General features: G+C 47.3%; 1 protein-coding gene across 14 annotated transcripts in view; it reads right to left on the bottom strand.

The window, feature by feature from the left end:
* The window catches only part of MAP7D1 (MAP7 domain containing 1), a 58,288-nt gene that overhangs the window by 3,990 nt on the left and 27,680 nt on the right, over positions 1-26,618 (bottom strand). For 5 of the 14 annotated variants that reach the window (XM_079985225.1, XM_079985230.1, XM_079985229.1 and 2 more), the window contains exons 2-14: positions 24,047-24,505; positions 22,511-22,579; positions 16,816-16,982; positions 15,136-15,250; positions 10,597-10,707; positions 7,113-7,235; positions 5,486-5,631; positions 5,194-5,315; positions 4,253-4,512; positions 3,323-3,518; positions 1,672-1,852; positions 699-803; positions 391-444 (exon numbers count right to left, since the gene is read on the bottom strand). In XM_079985225.1, the coding sequence (XP_079841351.1) occupies positions 391-444; positions 699-803; positions 1,672-1,852; positions 3,323-3,518; positions 4,253-4,512; positions 5,194-5,315; positions 5,486-5,631; positions 7,113-7,235; positions 10,597-10,707; positions 15,136-15,250; positions 16,816-16,982; positions 22,511-22,579; positions 24,047-24,505 (2,108 nt within the window). The remainder of the gene's footprint in view (positions 1-390; positions 445-698; positions 804-1,671; positions 1,853-3,322; positions 3,519-4,252; positions 4,513-5,193; positions 5,316-5,485; positions 5,632-7,112; positions 7,236-10,596; positions 10,708-15,135; positions 15,251-16,815; positions 16,983-22,510; positions 22,580-24,046; positions 24,506-26,618) is intronic. The other 9 variants (XM_079985233.1, XM_079985232.1, XM_079985231.1 and 6 more) reach the window with 9 other exon arrangements.

Here is a 26,618-nt window from a genome sequence, read left to right as displayed (position 1 = left end):
GCAGATTATGGGTTGCACTGAGGTCAGATCCGAAAAGCCCTCCTGCAAAAGTACCATAGAAACACACAGAGGTGTTGTGCAAGAGCAGTTGGTGTATCATTAATAATGAGGGCTGCCAACTGCATGTTCTGCTTCAGGTACCAAAGTCCCTTGGCCCAGCAAACAGTGGCTCACCACCTGCTTAAGGGCAAGCCAGCCCTAGGGCTTGGGGTATGAAGGCACCTGAGGCTTTGCTGAAGTTAAGCAGGTCAAGGTCTGGTCAGTGCTTGGATGGGGGACCTTGTGAGAACCACACGTATGCAGCCTTGGGGGTGCATGATGGAAGAACGGCAAGACATAAATTAAATAAAAAGACGTCATCCCTGACCCGTTTTCTGAAGAATGACTCACCTTGGCATCAGCTCCATCTGCTTTTCGTGTCCTCTTCATGATCTCCTCCAACCGCTGCAGACAGAAAGAGGAGGAAGAAGGTTGTCAGACATTGTCCCTGTTCACAGGCAAACATTTGCCACTTTCTCAGCCACGGGTGCCAAGCAGTGCAAGCCTTTGCTTGTGGTGTACAAGTGATCACTTTGCATTCTGCAATTGTGCAGGACCGGCCCTACCATTGGGCAGCCTGAGAGATTTCTTCCGCCTATCCAGCCAATCTGGGCTGTTCAGCCACCCCCCCCCACCCCTGCAGAGAAAGGCACACCCACCTTCTTCCGCTCCAGCCGCTCTTGTTCTTCCCGCTGGAAATGCTTTTCACGCTCCACCCGCTGGCGCTCGGCCTCCTCGCGTGCACGGGCCTCTGCTTCCTCCCTCTGCAGCCAACAGGAGAAGTTCATACATTTGGGTGAAGTCAAAACAAATCATGCAGCCTGAATTTGCTGGCTAAATCATAGCAAGTGTGTACACTTCAATCACGCCTATCCTAATTTGCTTGCCAGGGACATGGGGCCCAACACAGTAATCAAAGAGAGAAATTGCAGGGACCCACTCCCCTAAATTCATAGGGAATCAAAATGTAATTTCCACCCAAGAAAATGTAACCAGTTGCCACCACTAGATGGCAGTGCTTCACCTTCCTGTCTGATTCCCTAAAATGCCCCCAAGTGCCTGAAAGCACCATCTCCCTTGAAAAGCACACCAATCCTGCATTTCAGCCCCAGTCCAAGACATTCTGTCATCTGAGGCAAAAATGTCCACACACTCACACAATTTCATGTACAGAGTATGACCAGCACGTAAGTCTTAGGGTGCCTTTAGCATGGTATTATTTTGCTGGAGGGATTCAAGCAAAGACCATGAAATTTAGGTCTGCACAATTGAAGTGCCCCATAGCAGTCTGTGGCCTAGCATAGGAAGTGCAGCACAGGCTGCATGATGCCTTGCTCTCCAACATCTTGCCAACCCCTGCCTGCCCTCCAGCGTTTGCCACCTGAGGCGGCCAACTCAGTTTTCCCAATGATAGGGCCACCCCTACTCTACTGTAGACCGGACCATTGGTCCATTTAGCTTAGTACTGTATACACTGACAGGCAATGGCTCTCCAGGACTTCAGACAGGGTCTCTCCCGTCCCTACCTAGAGGTAATTTTTAAACTGTAAGTTTTTAAAACTGTTTAAAACTGTTTTATATTGTTTCTTGCAGTCCCTGAGAAGCAGCAAATAAAAACCCCAGCAAACCCACTTGTTTCTGCAGCCGTTCTTGCTCTTCCTGCTCAGCTCGGGCCCGATCCTGGGCCTCGCGCTCCTCCTGCTGGGCCCGCTCTTCCTCCTGCTGCCGCCGCTCCTCCTCCAACCTGGCGAGCTCAGCCTGTTGCTGTAGCCGATCTTTGGCATCCTGCTGAGCCCGCTCCTCTGCTAGGCGCCTAAGGGTACCAAACACCACCATTACAACAGCTGCTTTGGGCCCATCCACCCTCCCACTTCCATGGGGAGAACATAGGAAGTTGCCTTATACGGAGTCTGGCCACTGGTCCACTTAGCTTAGTATACTGTTTACACCAGGGCTGGCCCAAGACATTTTGACACCTGAGGCAGACCACAAAATGGCACCTTCCTCCCTGCCAGGGAAAAAGGGGTGAGTGAAGATCTATATCAGAAACAAAGGGGGTGGGGGAGAAAGATCTACATTGGTATCTGCTGCCTTTCTGGATCCTGCTGCCTAAGGCAGTTGCTTCGCTTTGCCTCATGGGTGGGCTGGCTCTGGTTTACACTGATGGATAGTGGCTCTCCAGGATTTCAAATGAGGTCTCTCCCAGCCTTACCTAGGGATACCGGATATTGAACCCGAGATCTGTATGAAAAGCAGGTGTTTTCCCTTCAGCCCTTCCTCTATACTGGGGGGAAAGCACAAGAAATGGGATTTGATATTATGTTAAGACTGGGCTGCCTGGAAGCCACATCCCCTGCTCTGGGAAGATTTTGCCCTAATTCCAGAGATCTGGACAATGATGGAATATACACATGGTCAAATGCACTGCGTTATTATCATTCAAGGGCCTGAAAACAGGTTTGCAAGCTAAACACAAGTGAAACATCTCTCAGGATTCTCAGTGTGCCCCCTTCAAGAGATGGAGGGTGGCAATAAGAGAACAAGCCTTTTCTGTCGAAGCCCCACCCCTTGCCCCGATTATGGAATGTTCTCCCCAGGGAGGTTTCCCTGGCACATATTTATTTAATCACAGGCATCTGGAGAACAATAATGATTTTGGCTTTCAGTAGCTATTTTGTGGTGTTGACATTTGTTATGAAGAGGTGTGGCTATATTTGCTTTTAATTGGATGGACACTTTTAGTATATTTGCGTTATTTTACAGGATAGATTGCCATGGCTTGTACTTGAATGTTTTATTTCTCTTTCTGCAAGCTGTTTCGGAGCTTTCTTTGGTTGTGGGATGCCAATGAACAAATTTAATAAAGCTAAACCAAGCCCCCACTCAACCTGTTGCATGTGCACAACGTGAATCCAAATTTTCTACTGAAAACCCCTAAATGATTTGCCAACAAAGCCCACATTTTGCAGCCTAATGGAGATGCTTGCATTTATTTATTCTGCTTCCCTTCCCCCCTCAAAAGAAAATGAAATCTTTAAACAGGAACCTGGTAGAAAGGGAAGAGGCAACAATGTGAAGACCAAAAGACTGGTGGGTTGTGGGGACAACATGCCAGCAGAACATTGCCTCCAAGGGAAGTGGGGGGCCTAATGCCTCTTATGCTTCAGCTTCATCTGGGATTCTAGGATTTCACCAGCTTTATGCTCCACCTGCACAATGAACATCATAAGGTCTAGAAACCTGAATGTCTAAATGGCTGATCAATCTCAACCCAGGGACTCACCGCTTCTGCTCCTCCTGCTCCTTGCGCTCTTGCTCCTCTCGTTCCCGCTGCTCCCGTGCCTGACGCCGTTTCTCAGCCAAGAGCCGGGCAGCTTCCTCTCGGTCTGTGGTGCCTGCCATGGGTTTGCCTGGAGTTGGAGGAGGAGGAGGAGGAGGAGCTGGCACTGGACTCGCAGCCCCAGAGGGAGCGGCAGCATCTGCAGAGCCCCAAACACATTGTCATCTTCACTGAATTTTAATTTATGTACTGTTCAGTGGCAGAGAAGGCTTCTAGGCAGTTTACAAAGCATGAAAACCAGCTACACAATAACTAAAAACAGAAACATTCATAATTAAAATACACAACGAATAAAACATTACAATTAATTGTTGGTGGTGCTCCCACTGGGAAGCTGCCTGGCTGGCAGTGAAATGCAACACAGGGCCGCCTTGGTGGTGCTTCCCAGGTGGTCTGCCTCTTTTAGGAGGAATTAAAAACATTTCTGTTTACTCAGGCGTTGGCTGGCTGAAAGACCTGTCCCTGGCAACCCTGAAATTATTAGTTTTGAGAGGAGGTGATGGTTTTTAGGAGTTTTCACCTGGTTTTAGAAGGCTCTTTAAACACTTTTTAGAAGTTTTAATTGTATTGTTTTAGTACTGACATATTTGCCACTCTGGGCTTCTTTGGTGGAAGGGCAGGATATAAATTTTACTTGCTATGAAAACATTCGTAATAAACAATAAAAACACCGGTAATTAAGATATGCCATAAATCAATCTTATTTAAAACAACACAGCAATTGAAACAGGACTTGTTCAAGGGACCAAGGAAATGCCAGTATCTTTTCAAATGTCAGCGGAATACCAATATGTGGTTAGAACACCTCCCTAAGAAGAGAAGACGACCTTCACTCAAAATCCCTCCACCATGGAGAGCAGGATATCGCCTCACCTTGTGCTGTTTCGCTGCTTCCCGTGACCTTGGGGGTCTCACTTGGAGCCGGGGAGGCTGACCCTCGTTCCTTCTGCTCATCCTTGCGTTCACGGACCTTTGGCTGCCCGTCGTGCTCCCTGCGAGGCCGCACTTTGGGCGAGGACTGAGCGCTGCGATTCAGGCCTGCCCGATGTGGAGAACCAGGGCCTGTGCTAGGTGAGGCTGGGCGTTGCTTGGCAACAGCTGGAGATGCAGGCCTGGGCTTGGGGCCTGGGCTGCTGGAACACAAATACACACAGTCAGGTGGGAAAGGAAAAGCTGCTGCACCTTACCAGCCAACCAGCACTGTCCTGCTGACCTGATGCCAGGCTAGGCCCAAATTACCAAGAACCAGTGAGGGCAAATGTGCACTTATTCCTAGTTCACTCAGTATGTGGCCACAGCCTAATAGCCAAACTGGGGAAGTTTTTTTTTAGCTTGGGGGCCACATTCCCTCATGGGTTGTCTTCCAGCCAGGTGCCTCATGCCAGTGGCAGTGGGACAATGGTTGTAATTCTAATAGGCCACCCAAAAAAGTCAAGAGGTGTCTACACTGTCCATCCATCCAAACAAGCAGGAGTCAATAATAAAGTCAAGCCCAGAAGAAGAACGGGAGGGGAGTGTGGACCATGGCTAGTCAGCAATGTGGCCTGAGGAGGAGGCCGAGTTGGAGAATAGTCTCAAGGGCCAGACAGAGAGGTCTGGAGGGCAGCATTTGGCTCCTGAGCCTGAGGTTCCCTGTGCCTAATAAAAGGTAACCATGGCTACTGTCCTGATGTTCCTAAGGATAGGTAGGGAACAGCACCGATACAAAGCCTGATGCAGAGAGCCCTGCTTGGCAGTGCTAAACTAAGATCTTCCAAATCTCAAGTGAAGATGGAGTAGCAGAACCACACACACACCCTAGGAGCTCCTCCTACCTGTTCTCAGGTGTGTGCGGCTGGCGAGGCTGGGATGACGGCATAGACTTGCGTTTGCGAAGCGCTAGGGCGTTTTTCTCTTGGGTGTTCTCCCGATCTTTATCCTTCTTCTCCTTCTTTTTCTGAGGATGTGAGGCAGGGTAGATTGGTAGAAGCACCAACAAAGACAACGACAGTCAGGCTCAAATACAAAATGTTCAAAGAGCATCCTATGTCACGGACATGGGCATAGGCAGCTCATCAGGGGTGGGGATGTGGGGGAGAGAGAGAGAAAGAGCACACAGTCACTCACAGGGGAGGCCTCAGCCTTGCGCCGGGGTGTCACATCAGGGCTGCTGGTTGCTGGCCGCCGTCGCTCTGAGCAGCGATGATGCAGGCGCTGGTTGTTGCAGGGGCTGAGGGGGCTGGCAGAGGCTGAGCGGGGGCACACAGGTACTGCTGGAACAAGAGAGAGAGGAGTTGTCAATAGGCCAGCCAGAGAGCAGAGCACAAGAAGGCCCAAGAGTATTTTATTTATTTAAAACGATTTATAAACTGCTTAATCACAAAGCGCACTAAGAGAAATACATAATACAATTGTAGATAAAGCACAGCTGATACCCACAAACACACACACACACACACACAAACAAACAAAAACAAACAAACACATATAAGTAAATGGTGTGCCTGGGTAGGGCTGCTGAAATAAAATAAGTTTTCAGCAGGCATCTAAAACAGTAGACTGTGGGCACCTGCCTAGTGTCAATAGGCAGGGAGTTCCAAAGCACAGGTGCTGTCCCACTGAAAGATAAAACTATTTGCAAATAGAAGTCTGTAAATGAAATCTGACAATTCAGAGATACTACTTTGTTCCCACTCACAACCTTTACAGACAATGGGTGGATCTAGACCCACAGGGTGGGGCACAAACTCTATAAATAGGTCAGAAATTAGATCGTTATAGCAAAAGAAAAAAAACCTCTCTGGAAAATCACACTTCAAAATTTCCTGCTCTCTGGCGCCATCAGGTGCTGCATATTTATAGTGCATTCAAATTGCTGTTTCTTTACTAATGTAGCTGAGTCCAATGTTCTGAAAACAGGGCAAGCTCAGCATAATCAGCATTCCTTAATTTTGCTTCTAAAATATCTCATTCTGAAATACAAAGTACTAATACAGCTGCTTTAGAAATATTGATGAAACATGCTAAATTCATCTGGCCGATACTCTTCATTACACTACTGTTTTATCCTTGCTACACTGTAGCACTGATTTTATTTTGATTTAATTAGTGATATTCTGTTCCTGCTTTCAAATTGCAAGCTACATGGAGGTTGCTTTTGAAAGGGGGGGGGAGGGTTGGGATACAAGTTTTGTAAATGAATAAAGATGAGAGTTGGGTGAAAACAAATGAAATACTAGTTGCCTTTCATACTCACTGGCACAATGGTTAGTAGTAAAAGGGTGCCTCTCCCCCCCCCCCCATTAAATGGGGCGAAGGGGAGGGGTTACATGCTTATAAGAAGAGGGTGGAGGATTCAAAGTGTGGGACTTATGAAGGGGTTTAGCAGAACAGCAAAGGTGCTGCATCAAGGCCAGCTCTACCATTAGGCAGAGTGAGGCAGCTGCCTCAGGTAGCGGATTTTAGGTGTCACAAATATCATTAAATTATGTAATTTTTCACTATCGTTGTTGTTGTTTCTGCCAGTGTTGAGGGAGAGGGTTGGCTGGTCTTTGGGGTATAAATCACCTTGACTTGGTTGGTTGGTGGGTGAGTGAGTGGTGCCATTTGCTCTTCTACCTCAGGCAGCAAAATGTCTTGGGCCAGCCCTGGCAAAAAAGAACTATCCCCACCCAGTCGTGATAGTGTTGAACCAGAGATGGGACAAGTCCTCCCCCTCAATATCATTTCAGTTCCCTCATCTGCTCCCACTTACCCTGGTCTTTGCCGTTGCCGGCAAGTGTCACAGCACTCCGGCTGCGTGCCAAGAAAGACAGTGTTGGCGTCATGAGTCGGTCCACGATGCTGCTCTCCCAGGGACTGAGCTGTAGGCTACGATCTGGTGGGGGAAAGGGAGACAAAATGCTCCTAGTTAGGCCAAGACCTGCTAGTTCCAGTTTCAACAATTCTGCAAGGCCCAGCTTCAGCCTCCAGCTTTCAGTTGAGGGGAGTGTTGGCGCCATTTCGTTGTTTGCTTCCCGGTGACTTCCAAACAAGGCACAAACTCCGGAATCACTTTCTCCTCAAAAGTAGGCCAGGGACCAAGCCTACCTAATACAAGGCATTTTGTCTCCTAAGCAATATGCAGGGCTGGTTGCAGAGGAGCAGTTCAGGAGGGAGAAAGGTGTCTGCCAGATGCAGGGCTTGTACTTAGGTCCACTTGGTTGAGAAACTAACCAAAGCCATCCCCCCCCCCCGCCGAGGAGTAAAAGGACTCTGCAGTGACTTTCTGCAGTGACAAGTTGACTTTCTGGGCAAGGCAGATGATTTAGCAAACAATATTGACACATATTAAGATTTGGACCAGCAGCACCTGATAAAGTCTTCAGTGTACAGATTGAGCCAGTAGGAAGCAAGTCACAATATTGACAAATGTGATGTTTGCAGTATCAAAGAGGGGGAGGAAGCAAAAGCTATGTAGCTTAAGCATGGGCATGAAATATCCCACAACAGGACTCAAGCATATTCCAGAAAGAAATCCTTATTTTCAATGGTCACAGTTGGGCAGATTTTTAATTCACTTTAAATAATACCACATAGCTTTATTTTGTAGAGTATTTCATCTTTGTGTAGTCAGATATTGTAGGAATTGCTTCCTGTACCAAGCTTACAGCATTTGTGTGGTTTTTTTTTAAAAAAAAGATTATATAAAATTAGAAGAAATAGAGACACTTCTCAACGATCACTTGGAACAGAGGAATTTTGGGGTTGGGGTAGAGAGGAGTAACAAATAACACAAATATATTTTTCAAAGCCTTGAATGGGATGCTACTCTTCTCTAGGTAAAAAGCCCCTTCTCCGTGGGTGGGGGTGGGGGGCACCACCCAACCCTACATTCCACATGGACAATCCCTCTGAGGCTAATGGTTCTCTTTGCAGGCCCCTCTTGACTCAGACACAGGCCTCTCCGCACTCTGGTGTTCACTTAGCCTCTTCCGGAATCTTGTTCAGATGGCCAGGGTATTTTTAATCATCACTAAGCAACTAGGAAACAAAACAACTAGGGGAGAAAATACTATCCTTTGCAGCACAGAGAGAAAGAGAGAGACTTGGGAAGGGCGTAGAAAGAGCAGTAAGTGGAGCAAGTATATCTCAGCACTGTGTCCAAGATCAGTGGCAAGTCAGCGCTGTGTGTGTGTGTGTGTGTTCGAGGGGTTCTTCTGCAGAGGGCACCAGTGGTCACGTATGCTTGTTTTGCACGGACTCATTCCTGACATCTCCAGCTAAAAGTTCATTGGGGTGGAAAGGCTCAGGTAACTGCCCAACCTCTAGCTGAGACCTTGGGGAGCCAGTGGCACTCACACTTGGCATTACTGAGATAAAACAGACAAGCCTTCTCCAGCCCGTTGCCCTCCAGATGTTTTAGACTACAAATTCCATCAGCCCCAGACAGCACTTCTGTGCCACAAGCTAATCAGGCAGGCTATTGAAAAGCCCTAGTTTCTTAACCTCAAGCCAACCCACCTGATCTGAAATATGGGGACAATAATGTCACCCTGCCTCTCAAGCGTCTTGTAAGGACAACTGTGATAGTATGCATGAATCATTTTGAATACTCAGAAAGCACTATATGAAAACCACCTTTCTTAACTGTTCGCCTCACCAGCAAGCAAGAGTCCGGATGGCTCAATGCCACAGTTGTCCCAACACCTGGTTAGCATCTCCACCTCCATCCATATTACCCATCCTCAATTCTGGCTTCTTCCATCTTCAACCACTTCCCCCCAATCTGACCTAGATTGTGTGGCCACTGACCATGATAGCTGGACATCCTACACTTGGAGGACCACAGGGTCTCCATCCCTGATGCAGGAACACCTAGATTATGGAACACTCTCCCCATGAACGCCTGCCTGGCTCCATCCTTGCTTGCCGTTCAAAGGACAGGATTTAAACTCATTTACTATTATCTAACCAATTGGTTGATTTTGAATACTGCTATTCTTATCTCATTTCTTTTAAATGCTGCTTTTATAGTACAGTACTTATTTGTTTTCAATGATTTTGGTATATTTCGTAGTATCTATATCTATTTTTTTATTTTAAAAAAATGGAAGGCAGACAGGCAGGAAGGAAGAATCATTCGGACCAGGGCTGGTTATTTTATCTGGCGTCAAACCTAGGATTAGCTATAGGAAAGGAGCAACTAATATGGCAAGAATATAGCTGAAAAGCAAGTGTTCAAATAACAGCCTTTACATTGTAGTCCAGTGTTAGTTAATATTGCAGGTTGAAGTTAGGCTGAGGTGAAGAGTAAGAACAGTTTAGAACCAACCTTGGAGAGTAGACCAGCGTTAGTAATGAAGTATAGGGGCTGGGCTGTGAAAGTAGCACATTGATATTTGCAGGTTAAAAGGTGCAACCTAATGTTGCATAAGAGGTAGATCTGAGCACGTTGCCTACTCAGACCCTCTCCCAGCCCAAATCCAGCACCTGGCTGCCTTGTGCCCCATCATCTTGCATGGAGCCTGGCACCAAGGCACTTACTCTGTGTTCTCTGGGAAAAGCGAGTTTGTTAAACCACTCTGGGAACTGTAGCTCTTTGAGAAGAATAGGAATATCCTAACAACTCTCAGCACGCTTAACGAACTACAGTCCCCATGATTATTTGGGGGAGTGGTTTGTTTCCTCTGAATCAGAGTTAGTTGCAGGAAGTCCAGAACTAGAATCTTCCCCGGACATGACTTGGTCCAACCTCTGCTTGAAGACCGCCAGCGAGGGAGAGCCCACCAACTCTATTTTATCTAGACCATTGGTTCCATTGTCAAATGGCTCTTATTACTGTCATCATCTTTCTCCTAATGTTCAGCCACAATCTCTCCTCCTCCTTCTGCATGCACTGCAGATATGTGGACACAACAGGGTCTCTGATATCACTGTGCCTATCACCCAGATCTACCCGTTTACTTTCCCTATTGCATACCCTGCTGTTCAGGATCCATGTTCACAAAAGAGGACTATAAACTTGCATTTAAAAAAGGATTAAAGCTGAATACCAAATTCTGCACTTCTGTGCTTGGGCGGAATTGCTACCCAAACTCTTATGGTGTTATAGGTATCTTAAAAAATAATAATAATTGCTTTAAGCGTGTTCGCCAGCCCTTGGCCAATGGGATAGGAATGGATACAGGTTTTAAATCAGTATCACCCCATGCCCTCCCTCACCCTGGCACTGCTGGGTGCCCCAAGGGGTCTCTTACTTCTACTGGGCGAGTTCCAGAGAGTGGCGGAAGATTTGGAGAGGCGCTTGTTGATTATAGAGTCCACATGTTTGGGGAGATTTACGGCAGAGAGGGAACACCTGCCCGCACCTACGAGAGGGAAAAGACACACGGGTGTTAAGGGCGGTGGGGGTGGGAAGTGGAGGACATGCTAGCATGCAGCGGGCAAAAGGTCATGCAGTGGAAGGAGCAGGAAAGGAACCGAGACATTTGGTGGAGGGGTTTCAGAGTGTGGTGCTTGGTTCGCCAGCCTGCACCATCTTGTGTCATGTCTGCAAGGGTACAAGACCACGCCACCTGTTCTTGTGCTGATCCACAGCACAACCACACCTTGTTCAATGGCATGCCAAGGCTCAGCCTGACACAAGGAGGGTTGGCACATTCACTGCCTGAGAGTATACAGCTCCAGGAAAGCAGGACATCCTGGGTTTTGTGACACAAAAACACCCTGTTTGGTAAGATATAAAGAGCCTAGTACCCTTTCCTTCTACATCCAAAGCAGAAAGTGCAGGCACCGATTCATAGCCTGCTCCTGCTGCACTTTTATCAAAATCAGGTCCCATCAAGCTGCCATGATTAGTACATATAGGCTGGGACCTTTGTAGCAGATTTTAAATACCAGGTTCCTGGCATCCCTGAACGCTGTTATGAAACATTTCCATTATCACAGTGAATACAAGATGGAGGCCAGACTGTGGTACAGAAAATAGCTGTGTCCAACCACAGGTGTGTCCCTCTTCAGGCTCAGACACCAAACAACAAACTGGGCTGAAAACAATCAAGACGCTTCAAATCAAAATGGCAAGATTTGTGGTTTTCCAAGGAAGGAATCTCCATTCTGAAGCAACAATGCTGAGATTTGGGCCTGAATAGGTAACCAAACGCCTCAAAAGATAGCTGGATCTTCTTTCTCAATATTTAGCAGTTGTTGGTACCCCCAACTATTAATATGTTATAATAGTTCAGGAGATACTGGCAGTTAGTTTTTGCCTGGCCTTCCACTCCTGCCATCACCGTCAGAAGCCCACCAGCCCATGTTCGCTGCCATGGCAACCAAGTCACCTGCCACTCAGTAGGCCTTTCATTGATTCTGGGGAAGGACAGAACTGATGAAAGCCTGATGCCAAAACATATAGGTTCAGATGCAATGTTAGTCATAGCTGAAATTAATGGATAAGATTAACTGTGGTCCAACAACTTTTGTTAAATCTAGTACTTTTTTAAGAGTTCACAGGGAGAGATGGCAAAGCCCTGGTGATACAGGTGCCCCAGTTGGTTGCATTTTCTGAGGTAAACTGTGGAGGAAATTTTCCCCGAGGCAAATTTCTGACAGACAAAGAGAGATTTCTATAGCATTTAGACAGGCCCTCAGCAATTTGATAGGAGATAGAGGGAAATAAAATAGTTTTTATCTCGGTATGTGAGATGGTTGTAGCTCATGATAGTAAAATATTAAGTTTGTTGCATGGTTCACTTGAAGGAACTATGATGCAGCCCCATGAGAGAAAGTTCCACAACGACTTGTTTCCCCCTCTCACTCCTCTGGTAGCAGGGATGGAGAACCTGTGGCCCTCCAGATTTTGCTGAACTACAACTCCCCTCAGCTCCAGCACACATGGCTAGGGATTATGGAAATTATAGTTTAGCAAAATTCAGGGTTCCCCACATCTACCTTAACAGCTTATAATGAGTATCCCGGAGCTGTAAAATGCCTAAGATGCTGACTCAAGCCTTTCTAGCTCTAGTGGGGGGGAAAAGAGGAAGGAAAATATGTGATTTGTCCTCTTTTTGCAAAATGCAGTCCTCCCCAGTGAGAACAAAGCTCATATTTCAGACTGGCTGGAGCTCTAGATGGAAGCATTCCTCTAAGATCAGGTTCCCCCAACCTTGGGTTCTCAGATCCTCTTGGACAATATACCTGCCCCAGCCAGCACAGCCAATGGCAAGGAAAGATGGGAGTTGCAAACTAGCAGCCTGTGGGACCCTAAAGTGGGAAGGTTGTCTCAGAAGGAGGGGATATGCTGCAACATTTTGTTGCAGGTCTCACATAACAAACTGCAGTTTGGAGAAGGTATGGCCCCTGCCCTGGAGGAAGAGCTGTCCTGTACAGAGTCACAGCACTAGGTGTAGATTACAACTAGGGCACAGTGAGAAGTCAGTACAATCCACTGGAAAAGACATGCAGATGATCAAGCTCTTAGCCAGTCACCACGAACTGTAACGGTTGTGGTCATGGAGTAGGGGAGACAGGGTACTGATTCCCTGCTCAGCCACAAAAGTCACAAACAAGCAAATAAATAATGTTAAAAGAGGTAATGTTAAAAGAGTGTCCTTCTGCCACCACTGTAACCACCCATCAACCAACCTCAGTCCATCTAGGACTAAGGGTAAGAACATCCAGGTTGAAGGGCAAGTTTCTCAGCAGGCATGAACCCTAGTACCTATCATTTCAGAAAGGTATTTAGTTATATATTTAGACTAGTGACCTTTCCTACCTCAAAACCAAACACAGCTAATAAAATTTGAAATACTCTGTGATATCAAAACTATAAAAAGCAAAGGAAGCCAATTAAATAAATACACTACATTAATCCACATATACATAAAACCTCAAGTGAGACTCATAACCAGACCAATGCCTGTGGAAATATTAGATGGTTTGGGTCTTTCTGAAAAGCTGAAGCATTTGGGAACTTGTTTATGAGTTTTCTTACCCAGAAGGTCACAGAGTGGGTTACAGCAATAAAATATACTATAACATACACAAACACACACACACACACACACACAGTTAACAACTGTAAAACAAGAAATGTTTCACATCAGTTAAAAACAGTTCTATATATAAAACAAAGCAAACATTTAAGAACAATTTCATGCACATGGTTGCATATGGAATTGTTTTTAAAAGTTTGCATTGTTTGAGGTTCCATTCACGAAAGAAAGATTCTTAGGAGTGGAACCAAACAGAGGAGGCCACAACCGTTGCCCTATAACCAAGTAAAAATGTAGGATTTGGGAGGAGGGTTCCCAGTTTCTGATCCGAGAGCTTCTATAGGAAGAAGATCTCTCTTGAGGAGAGGAGACTGAGTTGTTTGTCAGGAAGTTCCCAGATTGAATTTTGCCCTTGCAATAAACTCACTGAGCTGATTTTAGGCAAGCCACTTCCTCTCTCCCAGCTAGGACAGTAACACTGAGCTATATAAGAAAGTAAAGCAAGCCCCAATGGATCAGGCCAAAGGTTATTCAAGTCCAACATCCTGTTTCCCACAGCAACAAATCAGGTGCCTCCAAGAAGCCCACAAGCAGGCATGAATGCAACAGCCCTCTCCCCTAAGGTTGGTTTCCAGACTCTGGTACTCAGAGGTATACTGCCCCTGATCATGGGGGTTCCATTTAACAGCAGTCATGGCCAACAGACCTACCTTACAAGGCTGCTATGAGGATTCCAAAACCGTAATACATGTAAAGTGCTTCTAACACTCTAAAGTGCTTATAATGCTAATTAGGGGAGGAGGTTTAGAATCATAGAATCATAGAGTTGGAAGAGACCACAAGCACCATCGAGTCCAACCCCTTGCCAAGTCCCAGACCACTCAGGACTTCAGAGTTCAAAACCAAACTGAGCACTGCAATAATCCCTAAGTATTACTAGTCCACAAACATTTTCACTTGCTTGCCTGTCCAGATAATCACTCATGGCCTGGAAGAAAAAAACTGATTTTAGCAAAGTTTCACTGTCTGATTGCCTGGAGGGAATCGTTACTCACCACAGGTTACCAGGCAAGCTTTGATTATTGCCTTGTCTGCTGTCTGCAGGGAGCCCTGCTAAGCCTGCATAACAAACTGCATACTCTCCCGCAAGCTCTTCTCCACAACCATAAGGGCTCGAAACGATCTTCGATCACAAATCCTAGCTTCTTGGGATGGAAAATTCCCCTGCCGATACTGAGCCCTTATATATTTGTGCCCTGAATTACAAAAAAAGCCTTGCACCTAAGCTTGTGCTGCCAGTGCCTGTGGACTAAATCAATTGAGCCAACAGCACCACGTGCCTCACTGCCCAGCCCCAAGAAGACCTGCGTTGTGTCACTCACTTGCAAAACCTGATGTCCAGAAAATGCAAACAAGTGAGGAAACAGATGTGGGAGGTTCGGAATAGCAAGGAAGGGGTGTCACCACACCAGCGCATCCAACACCATAGCTACCATGCCAGAGCATCCACTGGCTAGTGGCCCTACTGAACAGCAAGCTGCAAATACAAGGCCAGCTGCCCCCATGCAAAAAGGGCTGGTTTGCAATCAATCTAATTACAAATCAGCATGCAAAGGCCCCTTCATGGTCAAGCGCATGCACGTGCAAAAGCACTGAGCCCCACTCCCCCCATGCTACCATTAGTGATCCTACTGAGCTCACTCTCTTCAGCCTACATGTGCTTATTTATTGGCTCCCTCCGCCCCCGTGGATGCATGTCTGTGCCCACACAAAGATGCACATGTGCCAGGTGTCTCCACTCACCATCCTTGTGAGCAGGGGAGCCCTGGTGCAGGGCACCAGCCCATGACCATCGGTGCTGCCGGATTTCAGCCCAGGTTTTCTTTGTTGAGCGCTGGATGGCAGCTTCATAACGCTCCTGATGAAGAAGGGGAAAGGGGAGGAGTCAGGAAGGACAGAGCCTCTGTCTGAATCCCTAGAGAGCTGCTGCCAGCCAGCATAGACAGTACTAAGCTAGGTGGACCATTGCTTTGACTGTATAAGGCAGCTGCCTTTCCTGTAAAAACAAGCCTTGTGTCATCTATGGGGCAGGGGGGGCTGTTGTGTGCAGAAGGCCCCTGGTTCAATCCCTGGCATCTCCATAGCATCTGACTGGCATCCGAATCCTGGGAAAGCCTCTGCCAGTCAGTGTAGGCCTGAGTGAGATGGACCAATGGTCTGACTGAAGATAAGGCAGCTTTCTACGTTTTGTGAGAGACACTAAATCTTCAATTGCCATTTCAGAGCCTTGGAGGTAAGGGTTTGGATGGAGTGAATAACAAAGGAGGAGACAAAAAACCCTTCCCCAAGATCTCTAGGTAGATATGAAGTTGCTTGGTTTACCTTGTAATGGTTGTAAGGGGGTTACTTGTGCGTAAGTTGCCTTCAGTTTTAGTTATATTGCCTGGCCAACCACGCTTTGGCTGACAGCTCACACTCCGTGACCGGTCAGTCACTTGCAGAATCCGTCAGTGGGCGTTTCTTGAACCTCTTCCAGCATAAGAGCTGTTTGACGCCTAGTCTCCTCCTACTTTCCCTGCGCGGAACTCGTCTGCGCAAGTACGGGGAAGGCAGGGGCGTGTCAGCGCTCTCTCCACTAGTCTCTGGTGAAGGGTCTTGGAGAGCAGTCTCCACTTCCTCCATCTCCCTCTCTTCTCTACTGGTGTTACGCTGAATTCCTTCCCCCCTGCTGGTCCCCTCTCCGGCATCGCTCTGGAGCCTTGCCTCCGCCTCTCGCTCTGATGTCAGTTCCCTGACATACCTTTTTGGAAAAGGTATTTCATAAGCAATGTGCCCCCCACCCATCCACTGAAAAGTCCCTCTCCAAACCACAAACCACTAAAAGGCTCTGAAGGTGTCAAAATAATTAATTCAGATCTCTGGAGAATAGAATTATAACAGAGATATTTTGCTGTTTAATGCTGCTGGATTTTATTACATAGAAAACACTGTTTTTCTGTATCATTATCATACTACAGTGGACCCTCCGGATATGAACTTAATTCGTTCCAGGGGTCCATTCGCACCCCGAAAATAACGTAAACAGAGGCGCACTTCTGTGCACGCACGCAGCACGATTGAGCGTTTCTGCACATGCGCAAGGCACGATTGAGCGCTTCTGCGCATGTGCGCGCCAAGAAATCCGGAAGTATACACTTCCAGGTTTGCCGTGGCTATAACTTGAAGATTCCATATCCAGAGGGATACGTAGGTAGAGGTACGACTGTATTGGTTTTGTATTATTATTATTTTGAAGGGAGCTGTAGTCCAACATGCATTTGCAGAGCACCACAGGTTAATAGCTACCCTTGTCCTGTGCAATTCCATTTCCTGCTGCCTGGCAGTTGCACTGCAATCCGCAGCTTGCCTCTTCATGTGCCTTGTTGCTGGCCCTCCTCCCCTCTGCCTGCCTCCCTTCCTGCTCCCAAGCTACCCCAAGCCCACCTTGTTCTTCTCCAGCTTTTGACGCTGGCGTTCCTCCAGCACAGCTCGCCGCTTCTCGGCACGAACCCGCTGCTCCTCCAGTCGCCGCCTCCGCTCCTCTAGTTGCTTTTCACGGAGCACCCGAGCCTTCTCCTCCTTCTCCAGCCACAGGACCCGCTTGGCAGCTACTGGGGCAAAGACCAAGGAATCAAGAGGGAGGAAAGCAGACAGAAGAGATAAAGCAATGTAGTGCATAGCCAGCCTTGTCTGCGCGCGCGTGCACGCACACACACACACACACTCTTCCTCACTCCTGGGACATATTACATTACAAGGAAACGGTGTGGGTTTCATTTCATCCAACAAGTCCCTTAGGCAGAGAGAAGGTGAGTATTTTCTGGAAGTCTTGCAATCTGAATATATATCTGAAACAAACACTCTGCCACCTTCCTGCTTATAGCCAGATCCTTCCAGGAATCTTGCAAACCCAGCATGAAGGCAACAGCCTCCCCCCCCCCCATTTGCCCCATAGCACCTGGTATTCAGAGGTAGGCTGCCTCTGCAGCTGGAGGCCCCACTTTGCCATCATGCCTAATAGCCACTAACAGACCTTCTACTCCATATATTTGTCTAAAACGATATGGCCTCTTGTTCAGCTTTTAAAAACTGTTTTAAAGAATGTATATTATTATTGCTTTTAGCTCACCACCTAGGGAACGTATAGCATGCTGGATGTGGAGGGATGGAAATTCTGACACAGAATACAATAAAACAGTTCTTGCCAACCTGGCTCCCGCTAGGTGTTTTGCACTGCAACTCCCATCAGCCCCAAGGCAGAGGTGGAGAACCACAGGCCTTGGGGCCAAATGCCACACCCTCGAGGCCTCCTTTTGCCTGACGGTGAGGACTTTCCCCAGGCCACACCTCTTCCCCAGCCACGTCCTCTCCCCGCAGGACATGTGCCCCCCCCCCATTAGCCTGACTGGAAAGAGTCACTAAACTCTGATAATGGCAGAGTATTGCAGATCCAGCCAGCAGGCATGGAGGGCAGATGTTAGCTCTGATGGGCTCTGATGAGCACTAGGATGTCAGATATTGATGCTGGGCTTTCATGCTTATACACGCCGGGGATCAAACTTGGGACTTTCTGCACACAATGCATATGCTCTCCAAGAGCTATGGCCCTTCACCAAACAGTTAAGCTGCCTTATACTGAGTCAGGCTATTGGCCCATTTAATTCAATGTGACTGGCAGAGGCTCTCCAGGGTTTCAGACAGGGCTTTCCTGCCCTACCTGGAGATGCCAGCGCTTGAGCCTAGGGCCTTCTCCATTCAAAGCAGATGTTCTGCCACTGAGCTGTGGCCCTTCCCCTTTAACTACAGCCATTACTGCCACCATCATCTTCCTCATCCCCACTGCCTCTGGGTCGTACCCTCGACCTGCACCTCAGGGGCAAGGCCCTGAGTCACTGGGGCTAAGAAGCAGACCAGTGGTTACAACTTTCCCCAGTGCATCACTTCACAGCGCTGGACCATTAAAAAATAATAATAAACATTAGAAAGCGGGAGCTGGCACTAGCTACAATAGACCCTGGCATTCGCTTCTGTGCTGATGCCAGGCCTGGGAACAGTCTGATGCTCATGATAACTAGGCCTGCCTTTTCATTAGGGATTTTATTTTGTTTTATTGGTGGGGAGGGGGGAGAAGGTGGGAGGAGATTTGAAGAGGTTGTAGTGTAAAGGAGGAGAATGTCTGCACTTTTAAAGTTAGGTGAGGGGATGGATAGCTGCTTCCACCTGCCTTCTTCCATCCTCCAGCACTGGGAGCCTTCATAAAGCAGCTGCTTCCAGAAGAACTATGGAGAGGGGTTTCTGGTATTTGGGGTTGAGGCATAAACGATGAATGAGAGGAGTTGCTCATTGCTAATGCTTTGGGGCTACTTCTGGATGTGAAGTTATGGGATACTTTTACTTTATCGACTGGTGAACTTTATGCTCACTTTAATTTTGATGGATGTTAAATATACAGTTAATTGTTGATTTGTTTAGTGTTATGTTGTTACGTTATTGCAGTGATAATTCTACTTTTTATTATGCAATTATTACTCTGCTGCATTTAGACTGCTTTAAAAATGCAAACCGCTTTAGAGAACAGTTGTATTTTGTGGGTCGTGGTATATAAATAAACTGACCGACTTACTCGTTTAATTGTTTTTATGCATTTTTTTTTATAAATTTTTTTATTAGGTTTTCACATTTTATACACACACACACAACAAAAACAAAAACAAAACATATATAATTTCATACTCTTACTTTCTTTACCCTCTTTCCTTGACTTCCCCCCACCCCCTCTTCATACATCCCAATTCCAATAATTAATTCAGCAAGTTCTTATCTCTCATCTTTAACATATTATTATTATTTTTAAAACTTAACTCTTTTTACTTGTCCACATTTAACTTATCCAATTCTCTTATAAACATTAAATCTTTTTTCTAAGGTCGACCTAATTTCCCTCCCACGAATTTCTCCCTTTATATTTTAATTAATTATATGTCATAATGGCCAAATACAAAAATCATAAAATTTTAAAATTCTGTTCTCCCCTCCCTCCCTACCCCGGTTTCCATCCCTTATGTCCACAGAAACAGTTCCTAGCCCGGATTCCTCACATCCGAGGCCTTCAAGTCTCTGTCAGTCTCTCTCCGCCGATTTTGTTGGTAACCCTTTTTGTTGGTCCTCAGGTCTCGAAGGAGTTCAGTCGCAGTCACACCAAGTTTTCTTCCATCCAAAATACTTAAAAGCAGTTGCTGCAAAAGGTCAGCTGATCTCCCATACTCAAAGAAGAAGTCCCAATCATATTTCTTTATTCTTTTAAATTCCAGAATTCCAGGTACTCCAGGGACTTCCTCCTTCATCTTTCTCATCTTTCGCAGATTTGTAATCCGAAGATCTTCTTTATTTCCTGACAATATAGGCTTCTGATTGGTATTTTCCTTTTCCACTCCTTCTTTCCTCTCCACCTGTTCCAAAAATGTCTCTTCTGATTCAGCTGCAGATTTCTTATTAGTCAAATCCTTTATGCATTCAGCAGAGTTGTTTGTTTTAGAATTCAAGGTCATAAGTTCTTTGTTCATAGCCGTACTCTGCTCTTGCAGGATTCCCACGAGAAAAAACATTTTTTCTATCTCTGCCAGTAATTTTCCCTCTGCAGCCATTGTAATGTCTCTAGTTCCCCCTAGGGGGATTCCAATTACTTGATAGTCCTTTTCCAACAGTCCGTTACTTATTGTTTATAGCTACGTTGTTTCCAACCACCTCAGTTCAAATGCAACACTTTTAATTCAGAGAGTTTTTAAGTAACAAAGTTCTTAACTTTAACCGCCCGTTTGACAGCTCCTTTGACAGCTGTCAAACTCCTTATTCTTTTTCCTCCAGCTTACGCACAGGACACTCCCGGGTTCGGGGGGGGGGGTTACACAAAAGCTTCCAAAATTCCTCACTTTCTCTCCAGCACAAAGACTTCTTCTGTCAAATTCATTGAAGTATCTTTTATCTGACACCAAAAACAATACTCTCCACCTTAGTTCTCCAATCCTTGCTTTAGATCGTTTGTAGGTAGGGGGGGTGCGGACTTCCCTTTAGCACATCCCCCGATTGTACCAAATTCAAAGGTATAAATTTTAAAGTCCAGATTCCAATCTACTCACGGGTTGTTTATTTTCCAGTCCGAATTTTGGGAAAAAAGTCAGCGCTCTCCAGCCATGGCTCGCGGCTACGCTCCACTGAAGTAGCGGTCTACTCACAGCACCACGCCACTCCCCGTACCCTCTCTGTAGCCTTTAAAAAGGCTCTTTGTGGGTCGGGGAAGGCGCTTAAAGGTGCCCGCCGAGTCACCAAGTCCGCAGGCTTCCGCGCCTGCGGTTTCTAAGGGTCCCCGCGTCGCTGGCGTGGTAAGACCCGTCCTCAGCAGAGCCGATTCCCTCCGGAGCTCGGAGGGAATCCGCAATAAATCCGATCGCGCTAACCTGGAAGTCCAATTGTTTTTATGCATTTTGCATGCATAATGCTTTCAAATGCTTGCAAGCTGCCTTGAAGCAAACTTTGAAAGGCAAGGCACAAATATTTTAACTAAATAAAAATAGGACCTATCTGCAATGGAAAGCTGGGTTGGCAGGAGAGTTGGAAGGAATGAGGGAAAATCCTGCAGGAATTCACTCAAACAAGGAGTGGGTTGCAGTAACTGAACCCCTAGCTTCAGGAATGAAGCCCACAGCTGGTGACAGCAAACTGGGGGGGGGAGAGGGGAGAAGACCCTAAACAACAAAGTGGATCAGGATACTAGCAGAGAGGGAGGGAGGGGCAATGCAGTCAACAAAGGGAATGGGAAGCTGGCCTGAAAAACACATTCAAAAACACAATGGGGGAATGAGGGTGGAAAGTGATTTAGACTGGAGCGGCAAAAGTAGTAGGAGGGGGAGTGATGGTGTGGGCAGTGCGGTGCAGAGGGAAAGCAGGAGAGAGGCCGCAGAACAGAGAGCAGCACCCAGCAAAATTAATGACTAGAGGTCTACTGCATGGGAAAGGAATCTTCTTTGCCAAGACATCTCACAGATGCACATGACGGGGGCAGAAGGGGGATGCATAACTGGATGAAGTTTGTGTGTTTGTCTAGACTTGGTGGCCCAATGGAACGAAGGAAGGAAGGAAGGAGTGTGATGATTTCTCTCCCACTCACAATTTGGTACACATGAGAGATGAATTTTCTCAAAATACAAGAGCCGTGCAAAGTCGTGTTCTCCCAGACTCCGCACACGCAGAATTACTGTTGCGGGAGGGTGAAAGGATAAAGATCAACAGCCTCACCCCACTACTGCATGTTCCTGTTGCCACTCCTGCAGCCACCCACGTGTTGGGGGCTGAATGTCTGCCACAGGGAGCCTGCCCTGTTCATTCGGAGATGCTCTCTGGGTGATTTAAGAGTCCTGGAGGATCAGGGCTCTAAATCACACAAGGAGCCTACATACCGTGCTGCAAAAGGTCAGCTACAAACATGGGGGAATGGGTATAGGATGGGGCTGGGCAGGTGTAAGAGGTTACTGGCCAGGGTTAAGAAGTTTCTGCTTGCTCTGCTGCTTACATGATGGTAATCCTGTGGGAGGTGGGGAACACAACTGATTAGGCAAATTGCATGCAAGTAAATGCATGTTAAGGTTTTAACTCACCTAACTAAATCCACAGTAAAGAAGGGTGGAGAGAAAGCTATCTATTCTGTAAAAATTTAGTTATCTGGCAATTCTTTTTCCGCATTCTCATATGTTTGTACCAGCCTGCTGAGAAGTTAGCAGCCTGCACTTCTGTACTGGCAGAAGAGGAAGGAAAATCCCCTCTTCCAAGGACAGCAAGGAAATCCAGGCTACTAGTCTCTTAGCAGGTAAAAAAAAACCCCACTCTGCAGTCTATCAGATGGACTGACTGGCAGAGGAATCACAAAGCAATCTATTCCCCTTTTGGCAGTCTACTTTGTGTGCCAGCTGTGGAAGAAGCGACTTTCCTTCACCTGTATGAGACCTTGGAGACCACTGTCAGTCAGTGTGCAATAGATAGATGGACCAAAGGATCCTGGGAAAGGATCCCAGAAGATCTGCAAGCTTCGTTGCCTGGAGAGGGCCTGAAGCTTCCTCTGCCCCACAATCACAAGCTTGCTTCTTACCTAGATGTTTGGCTCGTTCTTCCCGTCGCTCTCGAGCAAGTTTGTGCCTGGCTTGCGCCTTCTGGGTATCTGGGCAAGAGAAGGAAGAGGTTAAGCCAGTTAGAAAAGTCATGTGGAAGTCCACCCCACCCCCTGCAGCCCTGACGTTCATCAAATCCTCTTCATGTCTGCACCAGTCTTTCTAGACTACTGTGTCCCACTTGGATCTGAATGGGGACACACCAGTGGCATCACTGGCAGCAGTATTTTTATTATTAATAAAGGAGAAACAAAAACAAACTATCAATGTTTATATTTTTAGAGAAGTAAAACAGCAGTGTGGGGAGGAGGAGGAAGACAAGTAAGGAAGAGTATAATCACACAACAAATTAATATGAACAGGGAGGACTGAGGCTCCAAGTAGGACCAAAAATCTGAAAAGAAGCAAGAAAACTGCTGCAGATGATACTGTGACTCTGCCAGCCATCATGCGGCCTTCTCTAGCACCAATTCAGGGAGCCAACTCTAGATGCCTTGTGGCGATATACCCCACGGTGGAGCAGCAGCAGCAGCAGCAGCAGCAGAAGGCTATCAAGCCAGGCACATAAATAACCAAAAAAACCTACTAGCTTGCAAATGTTTGTACTAGTTATTTCCATGATGGACTCAGGGGAGTGAAGGCCCTCTTCTCCCTGGGCAGCATGGAAACGTAAGCTACTCATTTCTCAGCAGGCCAGAATGAAATGTTGCCTTCTACCAAGCATCTTGTTCTCACAGCAGCCAAGCAGGTGCCCGAGGGACGCCTGCAAGCAGGACTTGAGCACAAGAGCCCTCTCCCATCCGGTGGTTTACAGCAACTGGCATTCAGAAGCATTACTGCCACCGACCATGAAGGCAGAACATAACCATCCTGGCTAGTAGCCATTGAATTTATTCATTCCTCTTTTAAAGCCACCCACTTTGGTGGCCATCACTTCCCCCTTGCAGCAGTGAGTTCCATAATTTAACTAGGTGCTGCGTGAAAAAGTAATTTCTTGTACTTTCTTTTTTCTGACTTGAATCTTCCAACAATCCTCAGACGTCTACAAGTTTTAGCATTATGAGAGGGAATCCTTTCTCCTGTTGCCTTATTGCATTTCTTACCACAGGTTTTTTAAATTGTTTTATTATATTGCTGTAATTTTTAGTGCAAGCTGTGCAGAAAATTTTGTACTGAAAGGTTAAATGAAAGCATTTTAAATAAAGAATAAAAGCAACACTCACATGGGACAGAGATGGGGAGACTCCAAATGGGGGAGGCCTAGGGTTCCAAATGAAGCCCACAGGACAGAGGTTCTCTATTTCTGCAGACCCCACCCATCATAATGACAAACCCCTGGCTGCCGTGTGTGTGTGTGTGTGTGTGTGTGTGTGTGTGTGTGTGTGTTTCAAACAGAGAAGCTGCACACTTATCTGCTGTCTTTCCACAAGAAACAAACAGTTCAGGAAAATTATGTGCTGACAAAGATTCTCACCCTGCAAATTTCTGATCAGCTTCGAGTTCTGCCCCAAACATACCTTGTTTGGTCCGGGGTCTGGAAGGCCCCTGGGCAGGGGAAGGCTGTTCACTCTTGGGTGCTGGTTGTTGGGTGCTTTCCTGGAGATGTTCTTCTTCTGTGGGAGGCGATGCCTGGGCACCTATCGGCGGGGGGCGGCCATTCTTAGGGGGCAGGGCCTCCATAGCCAGGAACGTTGTGGCAGGCAGTGGGCCGGCCTGGTTAGTCTGAAGGGAAGGTTTCGCTTCCACAGGGGGCACTGTGGCAGTCTTGACACCCGGGGGACCATTCTGAACAGGCGGTGTTGCCCCTGTGGGAGCGGCAGCACGCGGCAGAGGGGTGGCTTCTGGTGGGAGGGGAGGGAGAGGCTGGTCACTTGGGTGTGTTTCTGTCTCCCTCATGAGGGGCGCCGTGGCAGGCGAATGGCTAGTCCGTTCACTGAGGGGGAGCGGGGTTGCTTCCGGGAGGGTGCCTTCCGGGGCTGTAAGACAGAAGGAGGGAAGAAGGCTTATGAGGAGATCTCCTCTGAATACTTCTCAGGCAAGCTCTCCAGAGTTAGGCAAGCGATCCCTCCCGCCCCTCACAGCTTGAGGCAGGGGTGCCAGGCACAGCTCATTTAAAGTAAACAGCAATCGCAGCTAGGCACAGTGCCAGCAGGGCACAAAGACCCCTTCTCCCTCAGGCCCGGAAACTGGCATACTGAGATGAAGCAGTCAATGTATCGTTTTATGGGCCCTACGTAAAGTTGCCACCTTTAGGGTGGTTGTCCCCCCCGCCCCATAGGGTTCCTGTACCTCTAATATCTGCACAGCAGGCCAAACACAAAACACAAAACCCTCTCCTGACACCAAGTGCAGTTCACTTTTTGCTTCTGTAAGATTTCCTGAGGCGGCTGTTTCCAAGCTTCCCTCCTCTGATTGTTAAATGGAGATGGAGCTGTGGGCCCCCATTCTTCTACCCACCCACCCTGCCTGGAGCACAGGCACCCGCAGGAATTTTTCCAGGGTGTCAGTGTGTGCATGCATGTGCAAAAGAAAGAAGCACTGAAAAGTGGGGGCGCAGGGTAGTTTCTTGCCCCCCCAAAAAAGAGAGAGAGAGAATAATAGTGCCTCCTATCTCAGGTTCTACAAATATTTTACACTTTCTATTAGCTGGTTCATGTAGGGGGAGAAACTCACGGCCACCCTCCGCCCCCAAGTGCCCTTGATCTGGACCAGCCCATGATCTGGACCAGGAAGAGTCAACAATTCACTCCTGCTTCCAGTTACATAATTCACTGCCATCCCCAACATACACACACACACACACCTCCCTCGTAGCAACAGAGTCCTTCGCAGACAACAATTAAGTAATGGAACAAGAATGTCCAGCGTGAGACCTGGCGGAAGCCACAAAAGAAGGCTATAAATGCTTGCCCCGCCTTGTGCTGAAGAAGGCTCCTTGCAGACTCCTGCAGGATGGAAGGCATGAAGAAGAGGCAGGGGAGAGTGTGGGGTGAGGCCAGCCAGCTAGCGGTCAAGATTGAAGGGAGAGAAAAGTCCTGGGGAAGGGAGGGGACACAGTGACAACAAAAAGACCTGGGGTGAGCAACAAGTGGAAACCAAATGTCCTGCATCAAGCCATTATTTTTGAATGAGAAAAGGGGGGGTTTGGAAGTGTTCCGACTCAGAGAAGCTCCTCCATCAGATCAAACCCCCTCAAAGCTACGTCATGTAAAAAGCTTAAGGGAAATTGCAAAATAAAGCAGCCTTCTCCAACCTAGGGTCCTCCAGCTGTGCTGGCTGGGGCAAATAGCCCAAAACATCTGGAAGGCCCAGCTGGACCGTTAAAAAAAGAGAAAAGAACAGCAGTTAACACAAACTCCTAGCCTTGGATAGTTATTTTCATATTTAGAAGTTATTTGCCATGCTGAGCTCTTGGAATGAGCATTCTCCCAGCCTGGACTCACCGGTGACTAAGTTGTTATGCTGCTGTTTTCTGCCTTCTTCTTGCAGAGCTTCATAGCAAGGATAATTTGCTAAACATGCTTCTCAGCTTGCAGGAATTCCTGATCTGAGTCACCTTTGTCCCATGCATCTCTGTGTCACAACCCTCCATCATCACTCTGGCTGTACACAGCCTGGAGTGGCTGCCTGCAGAGAATCCTCCTTTAAGGCAAGAGGTTGTCCCATCCTCACATATATCCTCTCTGCTCTTCAGTCTGGATGCATCCCTTCTCCCTGAGCAAGTGGAAAGACCTGCTGTTGCACTCGGGTCCTGCTTGCGGGCTTCCCATGGGGGCAGTGTTTCTCAAACTTGGGTCCCCAGCTGTTGTTGGGACTACAGTTCACATCATCCCTGACCACCGGCCCTGCCAACTAGGGATTGTGGGAGTTGTAGTCCAATAACAGCTGGGGACCCAAGTTTGAGAAACACTGCAGATAGGGACATCTGATTGGCCACTGTGAGGACAGGATGCTGAGCTAGACGGGCCTCTGGTCTGATTCAGCAGCCAGGCTCTTCTGAGGTTCATCCCTGCAATTCAACTAACCTCACTTCCTGCAAGCAACTCTGCCCATTCTCCTGTACTTCCCCTTATGCCTGGAACTCTGTCC

This window comes from Podarcis cretensis, assembly GCF_951804945.1.
Source record: "Podarcis cretensis genome assembly, chromosome: 8".
Taxonomy (NCBI): domain Eukaryota; kingdom Metazoa; phylum Chordata; class Lepidosauria; order Squamata; family Lacertidae; genus Podarcis; species Podarcis cretensis.
The sequence above is the reverse complement of the archived record's forward strand: the minus strand, read 5'-3'. Positions and strand labels throughout refer to the sequence as shown.